Source organism: Girardinichthys multiradiatus, chromosome 23 (genome assembly GCF_021462225.1).
Source record: "Girardinichthys multiradiatus isolate DD_20200921_A chromosome 23, DD_fGirMul_XY1, whole genome shotgun sequence".
Classification (NCBI taxonomy): domain Eukaryota; kingdom Metazoa; phylum Chordata; class Actinopteri; order Cyprinodontiformes; family Goodeidae; genus Girardinichthys; species Girardinichthys multiradiatus.
The window spans coordinates 19,533,190-19,559,774 of record NC_061815.1 but is presented as its reverse complement, the minus strand read 5'-3'; the positions used below and the strand labels follow the sequence as shown (position 1 = coordinate 19,559,774).

The following is a 26,585-nucleotide window of genomic DNA, read 5'->3' as shown; positions in this document are numbered from 1 at the left end:
AACCAAATGGGTGCAACATGCCACTGATGTATTTAATGTTTTAGGAGTTTTCCGACAACACTTCATGCTGACCCTGACCAACTCCACTTCATGCCTCTTTAGGTTCTGAATCGAGTTTGATGCATAATATACAAAGGACCATAGGAATCTCAGAGGACTCATCTTTAATAGTTTATTAGAAAACAGTTTTTAAAAATAGGTCATTTTTTAAAGTTAGGGTGAACTGTGAGCCACTTTTTGTTGGTCTTAATAAACTCCAATGAAATACATAGAAGTTTGTGGATGTGACATGACTAAATGAAAAACATGCGCAAGGACTATAAATTTCACTATTTCACTAATTATTTGGCTTGTCTAAACAGAAAGTCTTTTTATTATTATTATTCTTTGACCACAAGCATTAGCTTAAGAAAGTATGGCATTATGGCAAGCGCTGAATGTAAAATTTGTTTTAACATCACCTAAATTAGATAGAATTTTTGAAATGTCCAGTTGCAGCAACTGTGTTATCCTCAGACATGCAGTGAAATGTTGTCTTGTTATTTTCTGCTTACTGTTGAGTCATTTTAATTTCACTGCATTTGGCTGTAGTTCCAGCACACATGCAGGAAGCAGCCCCCTCTGCTCCTGCTCCTCCATGTGTTCACCTTTATGTGTGAAACCAAGCAGTGTAAAGGTAGTCACGATTTTTCAAGTGTAGCACACCTCTTTTCATTTCTGCATGTCGGGTAAACCTGGCTGCTCTGTCCTTCATCCTTCCATCCCTTGCTCCCTCCTTCCATTCAACCTCCCCTCTTCCTTACCTCTCCACCAACCCCCCAAACCCTCCCCCTCCTCTGGGCACCGGTCTGACAGTCAACGGTGGCTGGTCCACGTGGACCACCTGGTCATCCTGTAGTGCTGTGTGCGGGCGTGGCTGGCAGAAGAGGAGCCGGAGCTGCACCAATCCCACGCCACTGAACGGAGGCACATCCTGTGAGGGGCAGAACGTCCAGAAAAGTGCCTGCGTGGCCACCTGTCCAGGTAACTCCCAGGCGGCCCTGTTTGTCCTGTGGCGTTGGCTTCTTGTGGCTTCCTTTTTTTTTTTTGTTGCATTTCTTTGCATCTAGAAGTCATCAAATCTTTATTTTGCCTGCCCTTTTGTACTGCACCTTCAAGTAGTTTAGTTTTTTTAGAGACCAAGGTTTTGTTGCCTTCTGCAATTAGAGCGCTTGCACAGCGATGCTGCAAGGGACTAACTGCCATCAGACTGTTTGCATCATCATTGCCACTGTGCATAGGCTTAGTTTTGATTTCATCTCTTAGTTCATACGCAGGGACACACCCTTGGCTTTGTGTCACACTCGCCAGTGCATTTGTTATCATTTCCTGTTAAAGCTGCTACTTAATATTTGTGGTGAAAAGCTAAATTATGGGAGCGTGCTTGCCATGTTTTGTGTGAGGAGTTAAGGGGAATTGCATTTTCTGGCTCAGTCTCCCCTGTGAGAGCGTCTGAGAGGCAGAGAGCGTCGTTGCTGATAGTGAGCAACACATATTGATCTCCGGGAGCCTGAGATGGAAGTCAAGCTGCCTCATTTGGTACCTCACATTAGACCCCCTGACAGGGGGGAGATGACAGGGGAGAGAGGAAAATGAATGTGGAAGCAGGGATAAAAACAGGTGGAATCAGATGTATTGTAAGGAGGAAGAGGAGTGAAACACTGGGAACAGAGCTGGGTGTTTGGCTGACAGAGAGTTGGGGCCATGCTGACCGCAGGAGAAATCTCCCACGCTTTGTAAATATCAGAGAAGGAAATACAACACCGTTGACAGAGGGGGGCTGCTTCTTCTTGCTGCCTAAAACTGAGGCTATCTTCCTCAGCGATCAGGGCGTTGTGTTACACATCTCCTATGTAAAGACATCACTACATGTCAAGCATGAGTGTAAGTAACATGGCCCTCTGGAATACAGCGGGAGGAGGAAGACAGAGAAAACACAAATGCACGACACAGTGCCAGGATGTGAACAGAGTCTGAAGCTGGAGAAACTAGTAATGGAATTAGAATTAGTGCGGTGCCCAGGGATGCTTGACATTCCTCCACAGCAAAGGAGGCTACTGACCTCCATGAGCTTAAAGAGATTAATGTCAGTCCAAGCTGCTATTGTTAGACCAAACTGCTTCCTCCTTCATCTTTCTTCTGCTCCTCAAGGAGAAAGAGTGTAATTCCCACCATAAGGCAGCTGTGGCAAAGAAAATTCATTGTGTCTGGCAAATACATTTTTACAGAGACTTCCAGGAGAGAAAGAAGTCGTTTTTTCTGTTGATGAGAGAGGCTAGGGCAACATGACCCCACTTACACCTGTCAGCCTGTTGTTTGGCAACAGAGCACGGTCTCTGGCTGCTTTTCTCACATTTACCCGTCTGAGCTGGTAACATCAGTAGCACTGACAGGCCCAGCTGTCTGCAGCTGGCCAGAGTCTGCAACACCAGGGGCTGTGGATGCTGAGAGGTAGTTTCCAAGGAGCACCAAAGCCCTCATGTATGCAAGGACCTAAACGGAAGTCCTATCGTTTTGTGTCCTTTACTGATTGAACATTCAGATCTCCCACATTAAACCTCTTTTTAATTCATCAGCAAAATGATTTACAAATAGATGAATCATGAGCTTGAATGCATGACCAGACACTCACATATAAGAGTCGCACTCAGCAAGAAGCAGGTGTCCAACTTTGCAGCGTGTGAAAGAAAGAGCATCACAGCTTACTGCAGAACAACTTCAATTATTGCTGTGTGTATAGCCTACACAGGTTTAGATAGTGATTTAAGTCCATCTCAGAAAGAGACTTGAGAAGAGCAGATTGCATGGAGAGTTGTACCGCTGCAGATAGACATTGTGTCATATATTCAGACACTGCTGACATTTCAATTCACTTGTAGTGTTCTTTATTTTTTTTTATACCAGCCTTGAGATTTTCTGTGATAAACACACAAAGTATGGCATCTTTTTGAAGAATAGGGAAAATAATGTTTTCGCTTCTTTTAAAGTTTATTGTTTATTTGTTTTCACCCTTTACTCGAATACCCTTAAGTAAAATCCATCGCAAACAACCTGCTTTGCCTTTTGAGTAAACAGACTAGACCCTTTTTTAATTTTATGTCATCATAAATCCAGATGTTTTTTGAAGGCCTCAGAGATTTTTTAGAGATCCTTGGGGAACAAACAGCATCATGAAGACAAAGAAACACACTGGATGGCTCAGGGATATTGTTATGGATTGTTATGATTAAATTAGGATTGGATTATTAAACAATATATAAAGTTATGAGCATGTAACAGAGCACTGTTCAGTCCATCATCCAAATAGAGGAGTCTGGCAAAACTGCAGACCAGCAGGCCACTCATCTTAATTGGCAGGCCAGCATTAATTAAAGAAGCACACAAGTCTCCCATGATAAATCTGAAGGAGCTAAAGAGATCCACAGCTCAGATGGGAGAATCTGTCAACAGGACAACAATTAGTTGGGAACTCCACAAATATGTCCTTTCTGGATGAACAGCAAGAAGAAAGCCAATGCTCTAAGAAAGCTGTAAAAATCACTGTTTCATTTTGCTGCGTGGCATATAGTGGATGTGGAAAATATGTAGAAGAAGACAGAATAAGGTGTTGAATAAGGCCAAGTCTTAACTTTTTAGTCTACATGCAAAATATTATGTGTGGAGGAACTTCCCTGGGACTGGGAAGTTTGTTGAACTTGATGGATCGAGGTAAATACAGGGCAATCCTGGTAGGAAATTTGTTAGAGGCTGCTAAAGATTTGAGACTGGGGTAGATTTGGCAGTGACCCTGAGCACACAATGGAGTGGTTTAAATCAAAGTCTATTGATATGTTAGAAAATTTTAAAATTAGCTGTTTAAAGATGCTGTGCATCTAGTCTGGTCAAGCTTAAATCCTTTTGAAAAGAATAATGGGTTATAGGGAGCTGTGACTGCACCAAATTGTTTGCTTTATAACACGTTGACTCTGCAACTGAGCACAAATGCATGCAACACCTTTTTATTTATTAAAACTATTTAAATATTTAAATTGTATTTATATTTTTTTAAACTTTTGGAAACCATGCTGCCTTTTTCTGTCCCTTTATAAATTTGCACTACTTTGTGTTGGTCTGTCTTTTAAATTGCAATACAATAAATTGAAATTTGTAGCTGTAACATGACAAAATATAAAAACAGTTAAAAGATATGAAGACTTTTGCAGGACACCTTAGTATGGTTTTATTTTAGCAGCTTGTACTACATCATTCTTGCTTTTTTGAAACAATTAGGAAGAATCCTTTACAGAGTTTTATTGGTAACAACTAAATAAATATATACTCTAAACTGTGTAGGTTATCCAGTCTTTGTGTGTATTTCTATTTGAAATGGTAAGGCCCAGCTGCTCTCAAATTTAAAACATAGCATGATTCCTTCAGTGTAGGTCAGCCACAGAGGCATATTTTTATACAAATACATTATAGATCAGCTTGCACAGCCTGGCACCATCAGTAACAAAACCTTCCACACGTCTGTTTGCTATGACTCTTGTGTCTAAATGCATGCTCCCACCTCTCAGTGGAGCCATGGAGGCTCATCTGTATTTTTGTCTGAGTCTCCAAAGTGTTTAATGAGAGTTGGCGAAGGCTTGCGTGGCGGATCAGATGGGCTCCTTGCTGAGAGAGACGCAGGGAGCTGTGGAGGAGGCTGAGGCAAAAGCCTTAGGCAGAGAGCACAGCAGATCAGCACTTGAGACAGCAAGTAGCCAAACTATGCCAGAGCTCATCTCATTTCTACCCTCCCGTCCAGTCTCCACCATTTTTCCCTTTTCTCTTGTCTCCAAACCAGCATATCCCACTGAAATATCCCACATAATTCAGCAGTCCATCCCTCACCCTCATATTGACTGTGCCCCTGCACTGACTTGTGGTCAGAGCCAACAGTAGTGGCAAAATGTCAGATCAAGGCAACATTTCCAAACAAAGACTCACATCTTCGCAGCCAATAGCTAACAGTTAGTCACCCATTTTTGGAAAGCAACACGATGAACTGAGCGGGTGCCTGAAATGAGAGCAAACACCAAACAACCTGAAGAGGTTTCTAACTTGAGTTACTTATTTAAAAATGGTAACGATCCCTCTGGCTTGCCAGGGGAGTCAAGAGAATTCAGCAAAATGGAAAATAAATAGACTCGGAGCTGGTGTGTTTGTGCACAGCTGAGTCCTACACATGTCCCCATATGTCTCGTTTCTGCACTGCAGGCGAAAGTCTAATTGTACTTTGGAAGTACGTACTCATGCATTTGTAAAAGTCATCATAGATTGTTCTGCAGACTGCACATTTTATCCATAGAATAAAGGAAGGCTGTGGGTAATACATGTGGCAGCAGAGCACATTAATTCACTGCAAAAAGACAGTGACCATCTGGTGACAGACTTGCATCATTTTTAATCATTTGGTCTCATTTGTTTTTAGCCCACCCGCCTTCATATCTCACCCTGTCTCATTTTGGTTTATTTCTTTGCTTTAAGCACCACAGAAGAGTGAAGTCAGCTGTTTGTGTTATTGATCAGCAAGAACATCCTGATGATTTTATCAGTATTAAAGTTGTCTGAGTTATCTATCAGATCAGCTGCCTGTGTGAGGAAATAAATGCCTTTATTCCTTTTTTCTATCAGTCTTTGAAGCCCGGGATCAGGGACGGGACATGTTCACACATGTGCGCTGACAGGACAGTGGGAGGAGAGGGACAACCTGCTGGTCTCAGTGGTATTTGTCCACCTACCCGTGTTTCCTTCAAGGACACAGAAACCATAGGTGTTCAGCAATCTCGGGCTGCGTCCGTCAGCAGCTATTGTCATTTTGAACAGCGGATTCTCACCAAGACCCTCCCGCTGACCTGTAGAAAATGGTCGGATTCCTTTTGCTACTACACTTGGCAACGTGTCCAAATGGGCGGGGGGGGGGGGGGGCTTGCCACTGGGTTATTGTATTACTGTACCTCCTCAGAGACCTGCCTGACCTGAAACCTGCGGCGCTGCGAGATTGAAAATCAGCTAAGGTGCCTCTTGCAGTGGAAGTAACAATCTCCTTCTGGGGATTTAAATTGGAAAACCATGGCTTTGGATTATTTTTTATGCGGGGCTAGATAAATTAAAAATATCATATCTGTTAGTTGTTTTTCTTTTATCTGGGCTTTAATTGTTGCATTTTACTGTCTTATAAATAGTAAACAGAGAGACTGGTTTTTGCTTTCCTTCATGCTGAATTGTGTGACATGCATTCAATGTCAGGCAATCAGGGCTTGTTCATGCATCCTCATCTTTTTTTTTCCCCGATTCTGGTCAGGTTTGGATCGCAGGGCTCATCTCATGTCTGCCTCCTCAAGCATCACTGCTGTGTCCACGCCACTCTCCTTGTTTGAAAATGTCATTTGCATGGTCATTAGTTTTGCTTTGTGTTGGAAAAAGAAGAGGAATTCCATCATCTCATCAGGGCAGATGTTGATCTCATCTCTTTATTTCACAGCCGCGTGGATAAACTGAGGGGCAACATAATATATTCATTAGGATGTAATTTCCTATTCAATCACTTTCATTCCCGGCCTGGACAATGAGCCCACTGGCCCACGGATGGGTCCACTCAATGCCAAACAAGGACAATTATCTGATTGGTTCTGCTCTTTCTGCCAGATTGATCTGACTGCAATGTCAGCATCCCCCCCCCACACACACACACACACACACACAAACACACACACATGCACAGGCAGGGATTTGCCAAAATTTTCTTGTAGTCATAAAACAAACACTCATAAAAATATACAAACTTGTTAAAAAGAGTATTTTTATTCTCTATTTTTTTCACACACTTGGCCTAATATGCTTTTAGGCTTTTACTTGCATTTAGAAATTAGGATTTGCAGACTTAGCCAATTCTTAATATATATTTGAAAGATTATGGCATCTTACTTATGTTTTATTAACCAAAGGCTCATGAGCTGGTGTGGGGGTGATCTGCTTTCTAGAAATCAATCCCCTTGTACTCTTTATTGCCAAGATTAATGAACACGAAGGTTTTCCAAGCCTCTGGTCAGTCGGGGCTAGGGTCACCGCTGTCAAAGAGGTATGCTTCTATTTTTTGTGTGTGCAGAAGAACATCACCAGGTCCCCTTCAGCCTTACATCTGGGAAAGAGAGCAAGACAGAGGTGTTTTTCCCCCCCATGAGAGCTCATTACTGCTCTTTTTCCCATTAGCCGAATGGTAACCTTCTCCCGGCCCAGCGCTGTGTCACTCTCAATATCACTCTCAGCCACCATCTCCACTGGCCACAATGCCAAATTACCCCCACCTTTGTGAAATAGCTGTGTGAAGAAAAGGCAGCTGATATTTCTTACAGCTGGTCGTCCACACAACTATTACCGGCCCATTTTCATTTGTCTCATTTTGCTTGTGCTGATGATGGGCTGTTTGAAGTTGTGACTGCCCTGCAGCCGTAATGTGCTCTCTTCTCAGCTCATAATAATACCACCTGTATTGTGTTTTGCATCCAGCTACACTGCAGGCGGCATCACAGTTGCTACAGTAATGTCTTGTTTGACTAAGTAATCAAACCAAAGCAGGTTTGTTTCTTTTCACAAGTGTTCATTTACTCCAGAAACTTTGACTTTGAGAGGTACAGTGCCTTGCAAACGTATTAACATCGTTGGAATACTTTCAACATTCTTCATGTTACAACCACAAAATTCACATTTTTTATTGGGATTTTATATGATAGAACAACAAAAAGTAGTGCATAATTGTTGAATTGAAGGAAAAGGGTAGAAGACTAGTGGATGTTTGTACCTAGCCCCGTTTCACTGTGATTCCCCATAATCACATTCAGTGCCAATGATTGCATTCAAAAGTCACCCAAATAGAGCCCACCTTCTTGTAATTCTATATTAGTATAAATGCATTGCTCTGTGAAGGCGTCAGAGGTTTGTTAGAGAACATTAGTAAAAGCATGAAAACTAGGGAACACCAGTAAAATCAGAGTCAAAGTTATTCAGAGGTTTAAAACAAAAACATCAAGCCTTGATTTTCCCATGGAGCACTGTTCAGTCTATCATGTGAAATTGGAAAGAATATGGCACAATTGCAATGCTACAAAATCATTGCCTTTCTTTCAAACTCACAGAGCAGCAGGCAAGAAGCCCATGGTACCTCAGGAGGAGATGGCAGAGATCCACAGATCACAGATTCTCCTGCCTGAGAGAATCTGTGACATGTAGAACAACACAGCAAACATAGAGGAAGGTGATCCTGTCAGTTGAGAGCAGAAATTATATTTTTTTTGGTCCGGGGTCAGAACGTCATGTGTTGTGGGAAATTAACATTGCAAATCAAAGTATTGTGAAACATGATGGTGGCAGCATCATGTTGTGGGGATACTATCTTAGTATCTTAGTTCCATCTTAGTAGAAATGGGCAATTTCAGGTGTGCAGAGCTGGTACAGATCCTAAAGACTTGCTGATGTAGTGAAATGGTGGGGGTGTTGCCTGGTGTAGCAGTAGAGCTGGTGCCCCATATACAGAGGCTAAAGTCCTGGATTCAATTTCAGACCTTGAGACCTTTGCTGCATGTCTTCCCCCCTTTTCTCTCTGCCAATTTCCTGTCTGGCGGCTGTCAACAAAGGCCAATAATGCCAAAAATAAAACAAAAAAACAAACCTAAAAAAAAGGAGAGGTAGTTCTGCAAAGTGATAACTCATGCAGATGCCTTCCATGGGTTTCAGAAGTATGAATACCTTTTGAGGCTCTGTCTGTCTATCTCTATGAATGTTTGTAAAGCAGTTTTTTTCTGTACAGACCTGGTCTGCTGACCAGGCCACAGCTCATTCACACCACTAGGGTTTATCTTAGTTGCATCTGCTTTACATGTTACAAATAAACAAAGAAAGCAGAACAGAAACCACATGGCTCTCCACAGCAGTGGTACATGCAGTGGGTTCCAGGTGCCTCTGATGGATTTAAAAAGTATGCACAAGCACATTTGCATGTCTCTGTAAGGCATCAATATCAGATCTCCACTCTATAACAAGTGGTTTTGCACATGATGGAAACAGAGCATTCTAATCTACATGTTCTCGTCTTACCACTGCGTTTACACCCCTGTTATAAATAAACTTTACTGTGTGTTTTAATTCTTTCATTTAAACCTTTCCAATCAATACTTTTATTTCTGGAAACTGAAGTGTAAGTGTTAATTGGAGTTTTCTGTTGCCATGTGTGCATATTTGTCCTCAGCCTTGATTCATATGTTTATGTTTGCAGTGGACGGAGGCTGGAGCGAGTGGAGCAAGTGGTCGGCATGCGCCGCAGATTGTTCGATGTGGAGGAGCAGGGAGTGCTCCCAACCCTCACCCGGCACCGGGGGCAAAGAGTGCCAGGGGCTCGACCTCCAGTCTATAAACTGTACCAGCGAGCAGTGCCCACAGAGTGAGTGCAGAAACCACCCACACAATGCTAAACTATTGCTCTCGCTGTTCAACTCTCCAACAGAGGAAGATATGACATTCAAGACATGTTTTTAGCTATTGGCGATCTCAAGGTCAAGTATAGATTTTAAAATAAAATCAAGAATAATTTTATTTTATAACTATAGTTAAGAAGAGTATGTGTATCATAAAGAATGCAAGGGAACAAGTAAACAGATTTTCATCAATTAGCCCCCATAAGGAGCAGTGTTTCTGTAGAACCTGGAAAGGTGTGGAAAATGTTTGTATTTTCACACTTTATTCTCAGTTCCCTTGTCAAAATGTTTTATCCTTCCTTCTCACATTTTTCTTTTTACCCTTTCTTGTTCCTTCCTTTTTTTCTTTCTTCAACATTTCCAATTTCTTTCCTTTCCATGTTCATTCCTTCATTATTGCTTAGACAATATTCATTCCTCCTTTTTTCTTTTATTTCGTTCTTTTTTCTTCTTCTCCCTTCTACTTCATTTTTTACTTCCTTTTTCCTACCTTCACTTCTAAACGCTTCCTTGTTTCATTCAGTAAATTGTTTTATTTTTCCTTCTTTTGTTTTTTTTCCTTTCTCCTTCCCTTCCTTGCTTCCTTTTTCCAAGTTTTGCTTTTGTTATATTAATAATCTGACCTTGATAGAAGTAATAAATTCATTGCAAACTTTTGTATCGGCACTTAAAACTGCCTTAAGTGGGCTTTTAAACTCTGCTCTTTTAAGTCTGGAAAAGTTTGGAATTTAGACATGAAAGTATGTAGTAACCCAGAAGGATGGTAACAGACAGATTAGGACGGCATTTTCCTGATTTATAAACTTTTCTACTAAAGAACAAGAAGTAAACTTTCTCTCCCTACATAAATTAAATACTTAACCCTTAATTTTGGCGTCAGTATCAAGTGATGATTGATGCGTTCATCTCACTAAGGCTTTGGTAAAGAAAAACTGCTTTTCCCTTGAGGTGCATTTTCACACATAAGGTCCATTTCTGACCCACCACTGGCTCATCCCCACCTGGGTGACCTTTTCAGGTGATCATTTCTAATTAACACTGGAGCGACACTTGCTGCTAGCATAATGCACTGTATTACCTTGTGGATCGGCTTTCTGTTGCTCCCTGACCTATTAATAGAGGTGAGAATTGAAGCATCTCTCCACTGATTAAAACATAACCTGCCAGATAAATGACCACGAGCCAAATGGGCTGTGAAAACGCACATGGCTGACTTGTATTGGTTTGGCAGGATACCTCTTAGGGTGAGAATGCATTCATGTTGGACTCAGGTTGTGTACAAGCCTGCATGTCTTAACTTTTATGTATTTATTTGACCTCCCCTGTGTGTTATAACAAAACATGTTTATTGTCAGGATTAAAAACCAGAGAGTGCAAAAGGCCAGAGTCAGCAGCCATGTAGAAAAAGGCACCACGGGGTCCACCTCTGACCAGATGGACATGAAGAGAGAGCTCCATCATTCCCTACAGATATCAAAGACTGAGACATATTGCAGCTTCCCATCCAGAGACAATGAGGGCGGTGTCTTGCACAGAAATGGCTATAAATAGTGTGCTCTTTGGCTGATCCACATTGTAAACACTACATGTCTTAATGGGGATTCATCTGACATAAGCCGATGAATTAATAAACTGAAATCTGGTGTCACACACTGATTGATGTGATCAAATGGGCTGAAGGAGAATATCTGCTGAGATCTACTGTATGTAAAATGCTGCATAATGTATAGCGCTCTGTGGGCATGTGCTTGCTCTTTGTCGAGCAACGGGCGAGTTTAGCTGAGCGCACTGATCCCAGGCAGCCCAGTCGGCCAATCATCAAAGGTCAGCAGCTCCTCCTCAGAGAGGCAGGAAATATACACAAAGATGCCCGTTATTGTTCCTCTCTTTCTCTCAGTCACACACAGAGTCGCAGAGTATTTATACTGACTGTGTGGAACAGAGCGCTGGCCCCTGAAGAATGCCCTGTCCCAATCTGTTCCTAGCAGATGCGAATCCATAGACAAGTGCTGTATGAAGTATTAAAATAAGCAAAGTGGCAAGATGGTTTTGGCTTGTCAGCAACTTGCCGACTTCAAACAAATCTGAAGGCTATTAGCTATGATTGAGAACTTGCCCCTGAAACAAAAGGCAGCCTCTCTCTTCCAACGTAAATTGAAAATAACAGCTTTAGAGTAAATCATAGCCACAATGTAACAAAAGTTGTCCTCTGTCTCAGGTTCTGATCGCCCTCATTATGTTAAAAATGACATGATAGAAGAGATTATTGCTTTGGGCATTGCACATGAAAACTAATCCTTGGGCCAGGCTTTGTGTTATAGTTGGAAAACAAACAGATTTAAACCATGCAGGATCATTTTCATAAAGCAAACAAGTCAAGCCCAAGATGTAGTAGCTATGCAAAATCAGCGCATGGAAATGACGAACATGCTGGCGCCGCGCCACAGCCTAAATGGCAGACAGGTGTTGGAGGGCACATAGAGGGGAGCGGAGAAAAACAATAGTTCCCTTCTTTTCAGGCTCAGGAAATTAGAACAAAATACAACAATTATTTCACTTAACATGTGTAATGAAGATAATGGAGTTCATTTTCAGCTGCCTCCTATTTTGGGTGTCACAAATAACAGCGGAAAGTATTCATTTATCATTAGCCTGCTTTTGGATTTTGAGGCTAATTTGGCAGCAAACTGGCAGCCATTTTTTTTCTTTATGAGTTTGTTTGCCAGAGCAGGGTCACGGTGCTGTGTGAAAAATAGCTGGGCATTTATTTTGGACTATATTTCACCAGGACCCCACTGAGGGATGGGACGACTGTATTGTGAAGATAGTAATGGTCACGTTCACTTTGAGAGTTTTAGTAGCCATATTTCCCTGACCTTAAGAAGTCGGGGGTAATTCATCTTCAGGCGAGCGACTAGGATTGGCCATGGAATGAAATATATTCTCTCGTCTCTTGATAAATGCCCTGGGGAGGAAGCATGGGAGGCTCTAAAGCTCTTATTTATCAACGCAGCTGAGAGAAAGGAGCAGGTAGAGACAGGCTTCCTATGCAGTCTGGAAAAGTTTGGAATTTAAATGTTTTCATGGTTTGAATAAGATTTGAAAAAGAAAGAGATCACTGAAATACTGTTTGTGTTTTCATACTTTATTCATCCATCCATCCATCCATCCATACATCCATCCATACATCCATCCATCCATCGGTTTTTGCAAGTTCACAGTAAACTTCTGTAACTGTGTCCTTTCAAAAGTAGTAGGAACCTGTAGAGAGCTGGAGACTGACAATATAGCAAGAATCCAAAACTTACAAGAGGTTAGATACATTGCCTCAGAGGAGATGGATTATACCGGCCCATCTCAAGTCAGAACTCATCCTTAACCAGCGTGCCCTGGAGCAAGTCTGACGAACTGAAGGGAGCAAATAGAGATTGCCTTGCGGTCATCTATGGAAGAAAAAAAAAGCTCATCATATATACAGATTATCCACAGGCAGGTGTCAATCATGTGGAGAGGTCACAGGCAAACAGAATCAAAAGTTGTGCAATTAAGTCAAGTAGAAGTGGAGGATGCAATGACGAATGATAGAGAGGAGGAGGAGGCGTAAATTGGTATGGAGTGCATGGAAAGAGAGGGCACTTTGGAGAGGGACTAAAGTAGACCCTATCCAATTAAAAAACCTGATTAGCTGTGTCAATTAAAAGTGTGATGGATGTCCTTTCAATTATTGGCCAGCATCATGAGAATCAATGAGTGCAGGCCAGGAGGAGCTGCAGTGAGCATTGTGATCATTTGGCTGTGACACCTGGTGGGTCAGATAAAACTTCACTCAGTGATGCTCTGATAAGCCACCAGAGATTACAGTCTGGGCAGAGGATGAGAGAGGTGGACAGAAAGGAAAAAGGAAGGGTGGTAGTATAATTGACTGACTTTATTGTTTGGATGCGAGAGCGATGGGCTTCAAGAGAGAAAAAGAAAGTGTAGAGATACTGGATCTCTGGCTTTGCCAGGTGTCTTTGGTGTGTCCTCAGAAAGTAAACTGGCTAATCTAAATCAGTAGAAAACAGGTGGCTGTTCTCCTATCTGATAGGTGATGTTTTGTCTTTTGTGGGACCAAACATCCCTCAACAGCCTGCAGACGTACGTGTCCAAATATCACAGCATCATCTGGCCTTTGACTCATCGAAAACAATTGGATTTGGGAAATTTAATGAGGTGCACCAAGTCTCCCCTTCCTGTTACTGGAGCACATTGTGGAAGGCGTAGGGTTCAACCAAGCTGCTCAGAGTTAAGCACCTCTGTGTTAGCCTGAGGAAACAGATGGAAAAACACAGAGAGTGAAGTCAGAGACAGAGAGGAGCACATAGGTAAATGGACAATATAAGAAGTGCAGAAAGGATGGGAGTGCATCCCAGAAGATTCTTCAAGCCACTAGTGTGCTCTGCACATATGTGCTTAGAAAAAAAAAATCCACAATCTCGTGTTTATCTTTAGCCAGTCATTCACGATTGATTACTTGTCAAGAGATCTCTGGCTGAACAAGGAGCTGCCATAGAGGTCATCTGCCTATAATCCCTTTACTTAAAGTATCAGATTGTACTGAGATAATCACCCGCGAAATAGGTTCTGGTATTTATTTTAAATTCTAGGCTAGCTTTGTGCAAAGAAACAGATTTAAACGCAGGAATAGAACAGAAGGACTAAGAAATACAAGCAATGAATATTTGACTGCTACTTTAATTTTCTGTTGCATGCCTCGGATTCACTGACACCATTTAAAAATGTCAAATGGTTGTTTGTAAAGGTTAATGCAGCTCAGGTTAGTGTACATCGCTTCAAAATCATAATGAATTCCTGCAAATATTAATGACAAAATGATGAATCAGGTCTTAAACCGGTTTATTTTTGGATATGTTATTGATAAAAATGCTAATTTTCCACTAGCTGTCAGTCACAGACACATTACTCAGCCCTCCTGTTTGCCTTCTAATTGTAATTTTCCTTCTGCTACATTTGTTCCTGTCTCCTCTCTTCTACCCTGTCCTCCTCCTTTTGTTGTCAACTCAGCACACGAGCAGCCTGCAGCACTTTAACCTTTTCTGCTGTTTCCCGTCCCTCAATGCTGCACCGCTCGTTGTGTCCCCTCCTCGGCTGTGTTCGGTTGACAGCACTACGCCCCAGTGGCTCCGAGGCACAATGGTGCTCCACAAAGGCCTTGGGAGAATCCTCCACCTCCGCCACCAAACTCCGGCAGCACAGGGAGACAGCTGTAGCAAATCCTATTCTCCTACAAAAATGCACACTCACTCAAAGTCCTCACAACTGCGCACTTACGTTTTTTTTTCTGGCCTGAACATTTTGGGAGGAGGCACTTTAAGCTTTTTTTTCCACCGTCTACCATGCAAGTATCATAAAAAGTAACAGGAATGATGAGCAGTATGTTGGGCTAAGATATCCAGTCACTTAGCTAATACATTTACCTTCAGCTGTTAAATTTCACTTGTCATAATAACATAAACAAAGTAGCGAGCAGTCTTTGAAAACATAAGCAGGAGCTAAGTTCTGTGTTTCAGATGTATGAGTTGAAGATTGTAACATCTATAAAAGCAGGAGTTTTGACTGGAGGATTCAGATGTGTGTTGACGTCGTGCCAAGCTGGAAAGACATCAGCAATGATCCTGAGGAAAAATATGTTTTAGAAACTAAAAAAAACAAGGGTTCGGTGGAGCCTTGTAATACCACTATTTCACACAGACCATGAATAACACAAGTCGCCAAGAAGGGGTAAATTTTAGGATTCTTACTTGAATCCTAATAAGTTTCTGAATTCGCTACTGATTGGTATGTCATTCTTAGGCAGTTCTTGCAGTTCTTGAGTTATCTGGTTTTGAGCAGTACAAACAAAAATCCCAGAAAATTTCAAGATTAGTAATGACTTCAAATTTAATCGCACCTGATTCTTAGATGCATTTAGCATATTGTCAACTAATCCTAGCTGATTCCTAATGTTCGTGCAGTATTCATAAGAGATTCTTGTAAATCGTACTGAATTCTTGACAATATTCATGTGAATCTCACAATTAATCTTCATCTATGAGGTTTGGGTAAGTTTGGAAAAAGAGAACAAAGTATGGAAACATATTTGTATTTCCAAATGTCATTTCCTGTCCTGTTGTCTAAATGTTGTATCCATCATCCATCCATCCATACAGTCTGTGTTTTATTCAGGTCCCATTTTTGAATTTTGGCCACTATTTGGTCAAAACACTACATGATATTTGCTAGAAATGTATTAGAAACATTTGTATTTCTACTTTAAAAACTCTGGAAATGTGAGTCTGTAAAAGTATAAAGTGTTGACATGAATTACAAAGTTGGATCCATGAAAAAAAAAAATTCATTAGTAGACCTTTCCAGTTAATCAAAATTGATAATTAATTTTAATTTAATCTCCAAACTGTCATAAACACACCTAGGAAGAGATAATTATTAAAACTTTGTTGCCACCACACTTCCCTTCACTCTTATTGTGTTTTAAGTACAATAAATACAAAGTTTCCAAACATTTTTTTAAAAATCCTGATTTCAATATTGACCAAAATATTTGTAGTTATTAACATTAGCCAATTTATATCAATACACAAACTACCGCATATCAAGTAGAGGCGTGAATCATATTGTGTGATTTCATATTTTTCCAGTTATACATCTAAAAGGAATCGAATCGTTGGCAGTGTATCAAGATGCAAAATGTATCTGCCACAAACTAAAGCTGCACAAGTCTAGTGGTTATATTTCCATAACTAAGCAGTAGTCATTGTTTTAAGATAGTTTTAAATCTTACCAGACCCAGATATCTAAGACAATTTCACTTTAATTTCAAACCCACAGTACAGCTGCTTCCAGACTGCAGGAACAGCTCAGTGGCTGTTTCTAGCCGGAAGATTGCATGTTTGATTATCGGCTTTCTGATGCAATTATCTATGTGAATGGAAGTTTAAATGTGCTGACATTGTATTTACCATTTCCTCAGGTATACTTATTTGTATATAGCTGTGAATAAACATTTAGTTAACACAGATAATTATGAACGACAGCTTTGTAAAACCAAGATGAGCTTCAATTGACATATAATTGTGCAACATTTATATGTTACCATGCAACAAACTCCAAAGGTGTGGCCTCTTTTAGCATGGTAAACAATAAAATTCATCAAAATTAAATTTTCTGAACCAAGAGAATTCTAAAACGATATCATTTTGTTAGATTTTGAGGAGTTTTCATTTATAACACTGAAACAACCTTTTGCAATGAGGTAACCGGCAGCACATCTGTTTACTCCTGCATTTTGGGAGTCAGATGTGAAGCCATCTGTCTGGAGACATTAGGTGCTTGGCTTTAACTGGATCATGCAACAGGACAATGAAGTATGGCAGGAAACCTACAAAGGCTTTGAATAACTAGGAATTAAATTGTTACTGTAGTCCTTTCATAATTGAAAAGCTTTAATGGGGCCTCAAGAGAGTTGTAGAAATGATTTGTAGATTGCACTTTTCTTATAAAAAATATTGTAAAAACAAGTTGGCCACACTTCTTTGACAGCAATTAGAGACATATGAAAAAAAAATGTTTTTCAAGGTTTTTGCAGCTTTATACTTTATTTTTTATGTCATTGTACTTATTCTGTATACAAATTCAAAACTCTATGAGAATTCAGACTTCATAAATTGTTGGTTATCTAATATCAGATTATAGTTTTCTAGAGCATAAAACCACAATCTGAGATAAAGCATAGCAGCATTAGATGCAAAGAAAAAATGTGACACTGACCTCATGCAACTAAAGAAGTCCTCAAGAAAGACGGCTCTATTGACAAAATAACAAACACCACCAGAGTATCTTGATTAATTGTTTCTTTGCATCCTCTGCTTGCAGCCGTGAGTGGAGCTGAGGATGTGGCGCTGTACGTGGGCATGGTGGCCGTGGCCCTCTGTCTGACCCTGCTGCTCATCGTGGTCGTCCTGGTCTACCGGCGCAAGAAGGAGGGCCTGGATGCTGACGTGGCGGACTCCTCCATCCTCACCACTGGCTTCCAGCCTATGGGCATTAAGCCCAGCAAGCCAGGTGTGTGGGCGCCACGGCCACGAAGGCCTCCCCACAGCAGTAGGACACTGTTCTTTGTTTTACCCTCGTCTGTCCATCTTCCCACTGTGACCATGAAGCATTCGTCTACATGTAGCACTGAGCCTGTTGGCCTGTGGTTGTGGAGGTGGTGTGAATGTATTTACAGTGGTCTGTGGTCCAAGGAAGAGTTATGATGTGATTGTTTGTGTGTGCGTGGTTCATGAGCTGTTTATTTGCGTGCCTGGCACATTATGTTTCGCCACCACCACATTATTGTCAGGAAATGTACCCACTCTGTTTACTGCCTGCGTGGAACCTCTGAGGTTTAACAGCGAGTAATAGAAATACAACTGTCTGATGCGGACAGAGACGGGAAAAATGGGTTGCATTGGCTTTGATTCACCGTGAAAATAAAAAGCTTTTATGCATTCTGGATGCTAAGCTGCATTTGAGTTCTGTTTGGAATTGATTGTGTGGCTGCTAAAAAGACAGGCAGTGATAGAGCAGGAAAGGGTGGGGGTGGGAATTGAGTGGCTTTGGGTGGAATTTGTGTCTATGTGTTGTAGAGCTTGTGCGTGTATGAAGGCTCTGTGTTCTGAACCATGTGTTTCTTTCAGTGTTTGTTTCAGTTTTCTGTGCGTGTTGCAAACAGCTTTAGAGTGTGAGGTCTGTGTGATGGTGGATCCCCCCGCCCCCCGCTCCTCCCACCCACAACTCATTGAGATTCACACTTTTTCCTTTTTTCTTTCCTCTCTCTGTTTTCATAATTCAAACAGAGAACTCCCATTTGCTCACCATCCAGCCTGATCTGACAACCACCACCACCAGTTACCAGGGCACCCTGCGCTCTCGCCACGATACCACGGGGAAGTTTTCCATGACCAACGGTCCTCTGCTGGACCCGCTCCCCAATGGATCACACACTCTGCACAATGGCAAGCTAAACACAGATCCTGCTGAGTTTGTGAGCAGGCTGTCCACTCAGACCTACTTTAAAACTCTCCCCCGTGATGTGGCCAACACCTCCTATGGGACCTTCAATTTTCTGGGTGGGAGGTTGACAATCCCCAATACAGGTGGGTTCTTCATTTAGGCTGTGTTAGATTTTATCTGTCTTCTCTGTTGTAAATATTATTTTACTGTATAAGGTAGAGTTAAAGAGCATTCATTGTTCATCTGTACTTTTTGGAGACGTTAAGTCTTTGTAAAAAAAGCAAAAGCTATAAACTCATTCAACTATCTACCTGCAGCACATTGCTAGTACATGTTCTAAAACCAGCTGCTATCAAGGCTGCTGAAGTTGTAGTGGAGAATCCGATTTCAATAGGTCCATACTTCAACTGAAAACTCACTACCCCACTAGTTATGCATTATTGTGTCGGATCAAGACCTTATTTTGCTAACTAGCAAAACCGCAGATGTAAGTGTAGTTTTTAGATTACTTTAGAATCACCTATAAGGAAAGCCCTCTTGCTTTTACGTTGTCTGATAAATCTTGAAGCTGCCCATCTTCTTCAGGCAGTCCTATTTTGGTTGTTTTGGCTTTTAATTTGCAATTATTTGCTGAAGTATCTATTATTATTTTGTCACAAAGTTCAATGTTTTTTGTTGTAATTTTATCTGTCAAAAAATAAAAAAGGGGTTTTATTTAAAATACCAACACAGAGTAGTGTGTAATTAGAAGGAATACGATACAATGGTTCTCAAAGATGTACCATGCCTAAGTAATATGTCCAATGTTTTCTGAGGCTACTAAATAAAACCCAATGTAACCAGTTGAATTCAGAAGTCACGCTATTAGCAAAAAGTGTACTTGTATGTACAGTTTAAATCCAACTGTTCTTTAAAGGCCTCAGAGGTTTGTAAGAGAACAGTAGTGCACAAACACCATCACAGAGACCAAGGAACACAACAAGATTGCTGTGGAGCAGTATAAACTGGGGCAAGGTTCTAAAATAAAATCCCATATTGTATGTGTGGTGGAAAATTAACACTTCACATCACCCTGAGCACATCATCCCTGCAATGAAACACGGCTGTGGGGATGCTCCTTTTTAGCAGGAACAGGGAAGTTGGTCAGAGTTAATGGGAAGATGAATGGAGTTGAATTCAGGGCAGACCTGAAAGATAATCTATTGGAGGCTGCAAAAGATTTTGACCGGCACAGAGGTTCACCTTCCGGCAGCACGAGTCTACGCACACAGCCAGAGCTACAATGAAATGGTTTAGACCAAACCAGATACATCTGAATGGCTCAGTCAAAGTCCAGACCTAAATTCAATTAAGATCTATGGTAAAACTTGAAAAATTGATGCTCACAGAAGACTTCCATTCAATCTGACTGAGCATGAGCTATTTTGTAAAGACGAATGGGCAAACGTTTTGGCCTCTAGATATGCAAAGCTAAAACAAATGCCAAAAGGTTTGCATCTGTGATTGCAGCAAATTGTGACGCTATGAAGTATTATCTAAAGTAGGTGGAATGCAAATGTGTAAACTTTCCAGATTCTTATTTGTAAAGAAATTAAAAATTATGCATCTTTCTCCTTCCAATCTACAATGGTGCACTACTTTGTGTTGGTCTATTACTTAAAATCCCAATAAAACACTTGATAGATGCCATCAGGGTTCATCAATATTACTGACCTGAGACCCAACAGCTGCCTGAATGAAGAGTATTCAATATATATTTTGTATTAGTTAATTTTAAGCTCTTTGTGTCACCAAAGAATACAACTACACTGAACACACAACATTCACCGTAGTGCAACATTTGATGACACAGTCTCTTCAGGTGGCAAGGAGATTTAAGTAATCTTCTCTAATGCTGCTAAACTTTAAACAAACAATACATAAATCAACCAAATAATTTAACATCTGCTGCTACAGTTTATAAAGAACTGCGCTGAGAGAAAGGCCATTCTGTTACTTTATTACACCTGCTTTAATGTGTTCGACTGGATGTTAACAAGGAGAGTTTATTAGTACCAGCTGAGTCCTATAAACATCTCAATGTCTTACGTCTTCCTTCATATGAGTTCTCTAATTGGTTTGTTCCAGGATAACACAGACGTAAATGTGTTTGAGGGCAGAAACAAGCAGTCATTACTTTCAAAGGGGAGATTAGCCCCCAGAAGCACATTAAAAGCTTGTTTTTAGCAAGTGATGAAGGAGGATTGTGTGCAAAGTTTTTCCCCAAAATACCCAACTCGTTTGGACCTAAGGCACATGCTAAACTATAACTGGTGGACAAATACTCTCTAGTGGTGCAAAACGCACTCTGGTTAAAACAAACTGCAAATTCTCCTTAATTTGTGTTTGGGTCGATTACATCACAAGAGGCTAAAGAACTGAGCTACTCAGCCAGGATTAGCAAACTTTTTTTGTCAGCCTACTAACCTTTGACAGATTTCAACATAGATTGTGAAGTGTTAAACTTTTAGCAGCTTCAACCCCACTGCTGCACAACAAACCATGATGGATACTGGTTTGGTTAGCAAAGCTGAAGTAGACAGTGACCATGAAAACAATCATAACCTTAGCTGTTATCAATCTGTTTAGAGTCCTCTTTGGATTTTTCAGACTGCTTCAATCGTTTAATGAGTAAATGCTGTATTCTGCTTGCATCACCCTAAAAAGTTAGAATATTTTAAAGTACAGTGGCGCTACATGCAGTCTGATCCCTTCTATGTTAGCTTACCTGTACAACATAACTTTTGCTCCCTACTTTTTCATGGTGTGGGATGTACTGCAGGTACGTAAATGTTAGGGGTTAACTGCTGGGATTGGGTTCATTATCAGTGTCTGCCTAGCGGCCATTTTCAGGGATTTTTGGGTCTTAAAAAACATTTCTTTTGAAATGTGCTGACCAATTCAATTCAATTTTATTTATACAGCGCCAATTCACAACACATGTTGTCTCAAGGCATTCACAAAAGTCAGGTACATACATTCCAATTAATCCTAACAGTGCAGTCAAAGTTAGTTATTTATTCAAATTGGATAAAAAGTTTTTCTGTCTAAGGAAACCCAGCAGAATGCATCCAGTCAGTGACTGGCAGTATTCCCTCTTCCCGGATGAGCACGTAGAGACAGTGGACAGTCACTGGCGTTGACTTTGCAGCAATCCCTCATACTGAGCATGCATGTAGCGACAGTGGAGAGAAAAAACTCCCTTTTAACAGGAATAAACCTCCAGCAGAACCAGGCTCAGTGTGAGCGGCCATCTGCCACGACCGACTGGGGGTTTGAGAGAACAGAGCAGAGACACAAAAAGAACACAGAAGCACTGATTTAGGAGTACTTTCTATGGGAAGGAAAAGTAAATGTTAATGGATGTAGCTCCTTTAGTCGTTTCACCTAGAAAGAATTAACAGATAAACTCTGAGCCAGTTTTCAAGGTTAGAGTCTGAAAGAGAGCACATAGAGTTAGTCACAATAAAAGCTCAGTCAATCGCCATGTCTAGGAGAGAGAAAGGGTTAAACACTAAAAGACAGGGCCATGTGGATCATCGGTAGAGGGTGAGCAATAAGTTGTTGCCAGCAGAAGCTCGGACGATTCCCCTCTCCAGAAAGGTGTCACAGGTAGACACAGAGTCAGGCCAGGTGTAGCTTCTAGGAAGAGAAAAGAGAGAACAAGATTAAAAACTGAAATAACAGCAAATAATCCAAAATTGGAGAGTAGTGTGGGAATGTAGCGAAGAGGGTGAAAGTGGTCATTATGTCCTCCAGCACCCTAAACCTATAGCAGTATAACTACACAGATAGTTTCAGTTCAGATTATTTAGTTAAACGACGCTTATTTACAACAATGTCATCTCAAGGCACCTCACAAAGGGTCCCACTGATGGTCATTGTTATACTAAAAACCACAACGATTGGGATACCTCCCTCTGTCAGATTGATTATAACCATTGGAAAAGAGAAGGAGTCATACAGGTAGCAGAAATGGAGGGTGTGTTTGCACCTCAACCATAACTGAGCCGGTTTAGGCTAAACCTGACTCCTCCTTACTCCAACCAACAGGGAGGGAGGAAGGCTCCTTCCCTGATAACCTAAGCCACTCTAACTATAAGCTTTATCAAAAAGGAAAGTTTTAAGCCTAGCCTTAAAAGTAGACAGGGTGTCTGCCTCACGGACTAAAACTGGGAGCTGGTTCCACAGGAGAGGAGCCTGATAACTTAAAGATCTGCCTCCCATTCTACTTCTAGAGACTCTAGGAACCACCAGTAAACCAGTCTGAGAACGAAGTGCTCTGTTAGGAACATATGGAACAATCAGATATCTGATGTATGATGGAGCTAGATCATTAAGGGCTTTATATGTGAGGAGGAGAATTTTAAATTATATTCTAGATTTAACAGGGAGCCAATGAAGGGAAGCTAAAGTAGGAGAAATATGATCTCTCTTTTTAATTTTCATCAGAACTCTTGCTGCAGCATTTTGAATCAGCGGAAGGCTTTTAACTGCATTTTGTGGACATCCTGATAGTAAAGAATTACAATAGTCCAGCCTTGAAGTAACAAATGCATGGACTAGTTTTTCAGCGTCACTCCTGGATAGGATATTTCTAAGTTTGGCAATGTTCCGGAGGTGAAAGAAGGAAATCCTAGAAACCTGTTTAATATGGGATTTAAATGACATGTCCTGGTCAAAAATTACACCAAGGTTTTTTACTTTATTACCGGAGGTCAATTTAATGCCATCCAGGTTAAGTGATTGACTAAGCAGTTTCTTTTTTAAAGACTCCGGTCCAAAGACGACAACTTCTGTCTTGTCTGAATTTAGAAGAAAGAAATTTTAAGTCATCCAAGTTTTTATATCTTCAAGACATGCTTGTAGTCTATCTAACTGGTTGGGCTCATCAAGATTTATGGATAAGTAAAGCTGAGTATCATCAGCATAACAGTGAAAATTTATCCTATGCTGCCTGATAATTTCACCTATTGCAAGCATATATATAGTAAAGAGAATTGGCCCAAGTACTGAACCCTGTGGTACTCCACAATTAACCCTGGAGTTTAAAGATGATTTATCATTTACATGAACAAACTGGAATCTGTCAGACAGATAAGATTTAAACCAGCCTAGCACTGATTCCCCTGATCCCTACAGCATATTCCAGCCTTTTTAAGAGAATATTATGGTCGACTGTATCAAATGCAGCACTGAGATCTAACAGAACCAGTACAGACACAAGTCCATTATCTGAGGCCATAAGAACATCATTAGTGACTTTCAGCAGAGCTGTTTCAGTGCTATGATGAGCTCTGAAGCCTGACTGAAACTCTTCAAACAGGTCATTGCTTTGTAAATGCTCACACATTTGATTAGCAACTATTTTCTCAATAATTTTAGATAAGAATGGAAGATTGGATATAGGTCTGTAATTTTTCAAGTCATCTTGATCAAGAGAAGGTTTCTTAAGTAAAGGTTTAATTACAGCTACCTTAAAGCCTGTGGTACATATCCATTTACTAAGGATAGGTTAATCATACCTAAAATGGGGCTGGTAATCAGAGGGAACACTTCCTTAAATAATTTGGTTGGGATTGGGTCTAACATACAAGTTGAAGGTTTAGATGAAGCTAATATTTCTGATAACTCAGGAAGCTCCACAGGATCAAAACAGTCCAAATACAAATCAGGTTCTGCAGTTACTTCCAATGTTGTCTCACTTGCTGAGGATGAAGTAATCATCTTCGGGAGTATGTCAAAGATTTTCTTTTTAATAGAATCAATTTTATTTAAGAAGAATCCCATAAAGTCATGACTGTTAAGAGCTAAGGGAATGGATGCCTCAACAGAGCTATGACTCTGTGTAAGTTTAGCAACTGTACTAAAGAGAAACCTAGGATTATTCTTGTTCTCTTCTATTAATGATGAGAAATAAGCTGTTCTAGCTTGGCGAAGTGTCTTTTTATACAACAGTAGGCTATTTTTCCAGATTAAGTAGGAATCCTCTAGGTGTGTAGAGCGCCATTTTCTCTCCAATTTTCTAACATTGTGCTTTAAAGTATGCAGCTCTGAATTTAACCAAGGAGCTAGCCTATGAATGATTACCTTCTTTTCCAAGGGGGCTGCATTGTCTAATGCATCACGCAATGATGAAGTAACACTATGAACAAGAGAATCAATTTGTGAAGGGGCAGAAACAGAATTATTTCCCCCCACTGTGCTTTTCAGTGGAAATGAGGAAATTAAACGTGGAACAGATTCTATAAAGGTTGTTACAGCATTTTCTGATAATGATCTATTTTAATAAAATTTTCTTTCAGGTGTGGAGTACTCGGTTAAATTAAACTCAAAGGTTATTAAGAAATGGTCAGACAGGACAGGGTTATGAGAAAATATTGTTATGTCTTTACACTCCATGCCATATGTCAGCACAAGGTCCAGAGAATGAAGACAAAGGTGGGTAGGTTTGTTAATGTTTTGAGCAAAGCCAGTTGAGTCTAAGATAGCATTAAACGCTATATTTAGGCTATCACTTTCAGTGTCAACATGAATGTTAAAATCCCCCACTATAATATCTTTATCTGTATTTAACACTAAATCAGACAAAAGGTCTGAAAACTGATCTAAAAATTGAGAGTAAGGGCCTGGTGGACGGTACAAAACAACAAACAGAAGTGGTTTTAGTGCTTTGCAATTTGGATGAGGAAAACTAAGGATTAAATATTCAAAAGAGTTGTAGCTATTGATTGGTCTGGGACTAATCAATAAATCAGACTGAAAGATGGTTGCTACTCCTCCTCGCCCAGTATTTCGAAAAATGTGAAAATTTAAATAATTAGTAGGAGTTGACTCATTTATAGTAACATAATCCTCTTACTTCAGCCAGGTTTCTGTGAGGCAAAATAAATCAATCTGATTGTCACAAATCAGGTCACTAACTAGCAAAGTCTTTGAAGAGAGAGCTCTTATGTTCAGTAAGCCACATTTAATTGTTTACTTTTCTTTTCTGTCTGAGTTGTGTTTATTTTTATGAGATTTTCCTGATTTCCTCCTTTTATATTATTTTTTAATCTATTCAATTTTGGCCGTGGGCGAGACACTGTCTTAATAGGGTAATGGGTGGGTAGCAGTGCAAAAGCTGCAGAGAGGAGTGTTAAACTACGACCCTGCTTCCTGGTTTGAACCCTGGGTTGTCGGAGTTTTGTAGAACTAATAAATTCGGCCAGATTCCTAGAAAGAAGAGTATGGGGTAAAAACGCTGTCAAAACAAATGTAAGGAGTGTGACAGCGCATGCGCAACGCGAATCGACTAACTGTGCTCCACTAACCAACCTGAGATCACGTGACGCCAAGTCGCTGATGTAAATTCGTATTCTCATAGAAAAAATATCGTATTCACAAACTGTTATAGCATGTTGTATTCATAAAGAATAAACCACAACTGTAAACTTGAACTTTGCGTTTGTAATTTCTTGAAGCTGTAACATTTTATTTTGTATTCTTATTGCGAAAATATACAATACCTCTTTAGGATTTTACTTATGCACAACTATTGACTAATATGCACACATTTCCGTCTTTACATACACATTGTTTTTGACAGCGTTCTTACCCCATAGAAGAGCAGCTCCATCCAAAGTGGGATGGATGCTGTCTCTCCGGATCAGACCAGGTTTTCCCCAAAATGTTCGCCAGTTATCAATGTAGCCCACGTTGTTTTCTGGACACCACCAGCGGTTGAATGACAGCATGCGGCTAAACATGTCGTCACTGGTCAGATTGGGGAGGGGACCAGAGAAAATTACAGAGTCCGACATTGTTTTGGCAAACTTACACACCGAAGCAACACTAACTTTGGTGACCTCCGATTGACGTAACCGGGTGTCATTACCGCCAGCGTGAATAACAATCTTACTGTATTTACGCTTATCCTTAGCCAGCAGTTTCATGTATGATTTGATGTCGTCCGTTCTGGCC

At 40.6% G+C, this 26,585-nt stretch overlaps 1 protein-coding gene across 5 annotated transcripts in view; it reads left to right on the top strand.

Annotated features, from left to right (window-relative positions):
* Positions 1-26,585, top strand: part of unc5a (unc-5 netrin receptor A) — a 209,715-nt gene that overhangs the window by 151,919 nt on the left and 31,211 nt on the right. For 2 of the 5 annotated variants that reach the window (XM_047354003.1, XM_047354005.1), the window contains exons 6-9: positions 856-1,023; positions 9,332-9,496; positions 17,463-17,690; positions 18,428-18,727. In XM_047354003.1, the coding sequence (XP_047209959.1) occupies positions 856-1,023; positions 9,332-9,496; positions 17,463-17,690; positions 18,428-18,727 (861 nt within the window). The remainder of the gene's footprint in view (positions 1-855; positions 1,024-9,331; positions 9,497-17,462; positions 17,691-18,427; positions 18,728-26,585) is intronic. The other 3 variants (XM_047354004.1, XM_047354006.1, XM_047354007.1) reach the window with 3 other exon arrangements.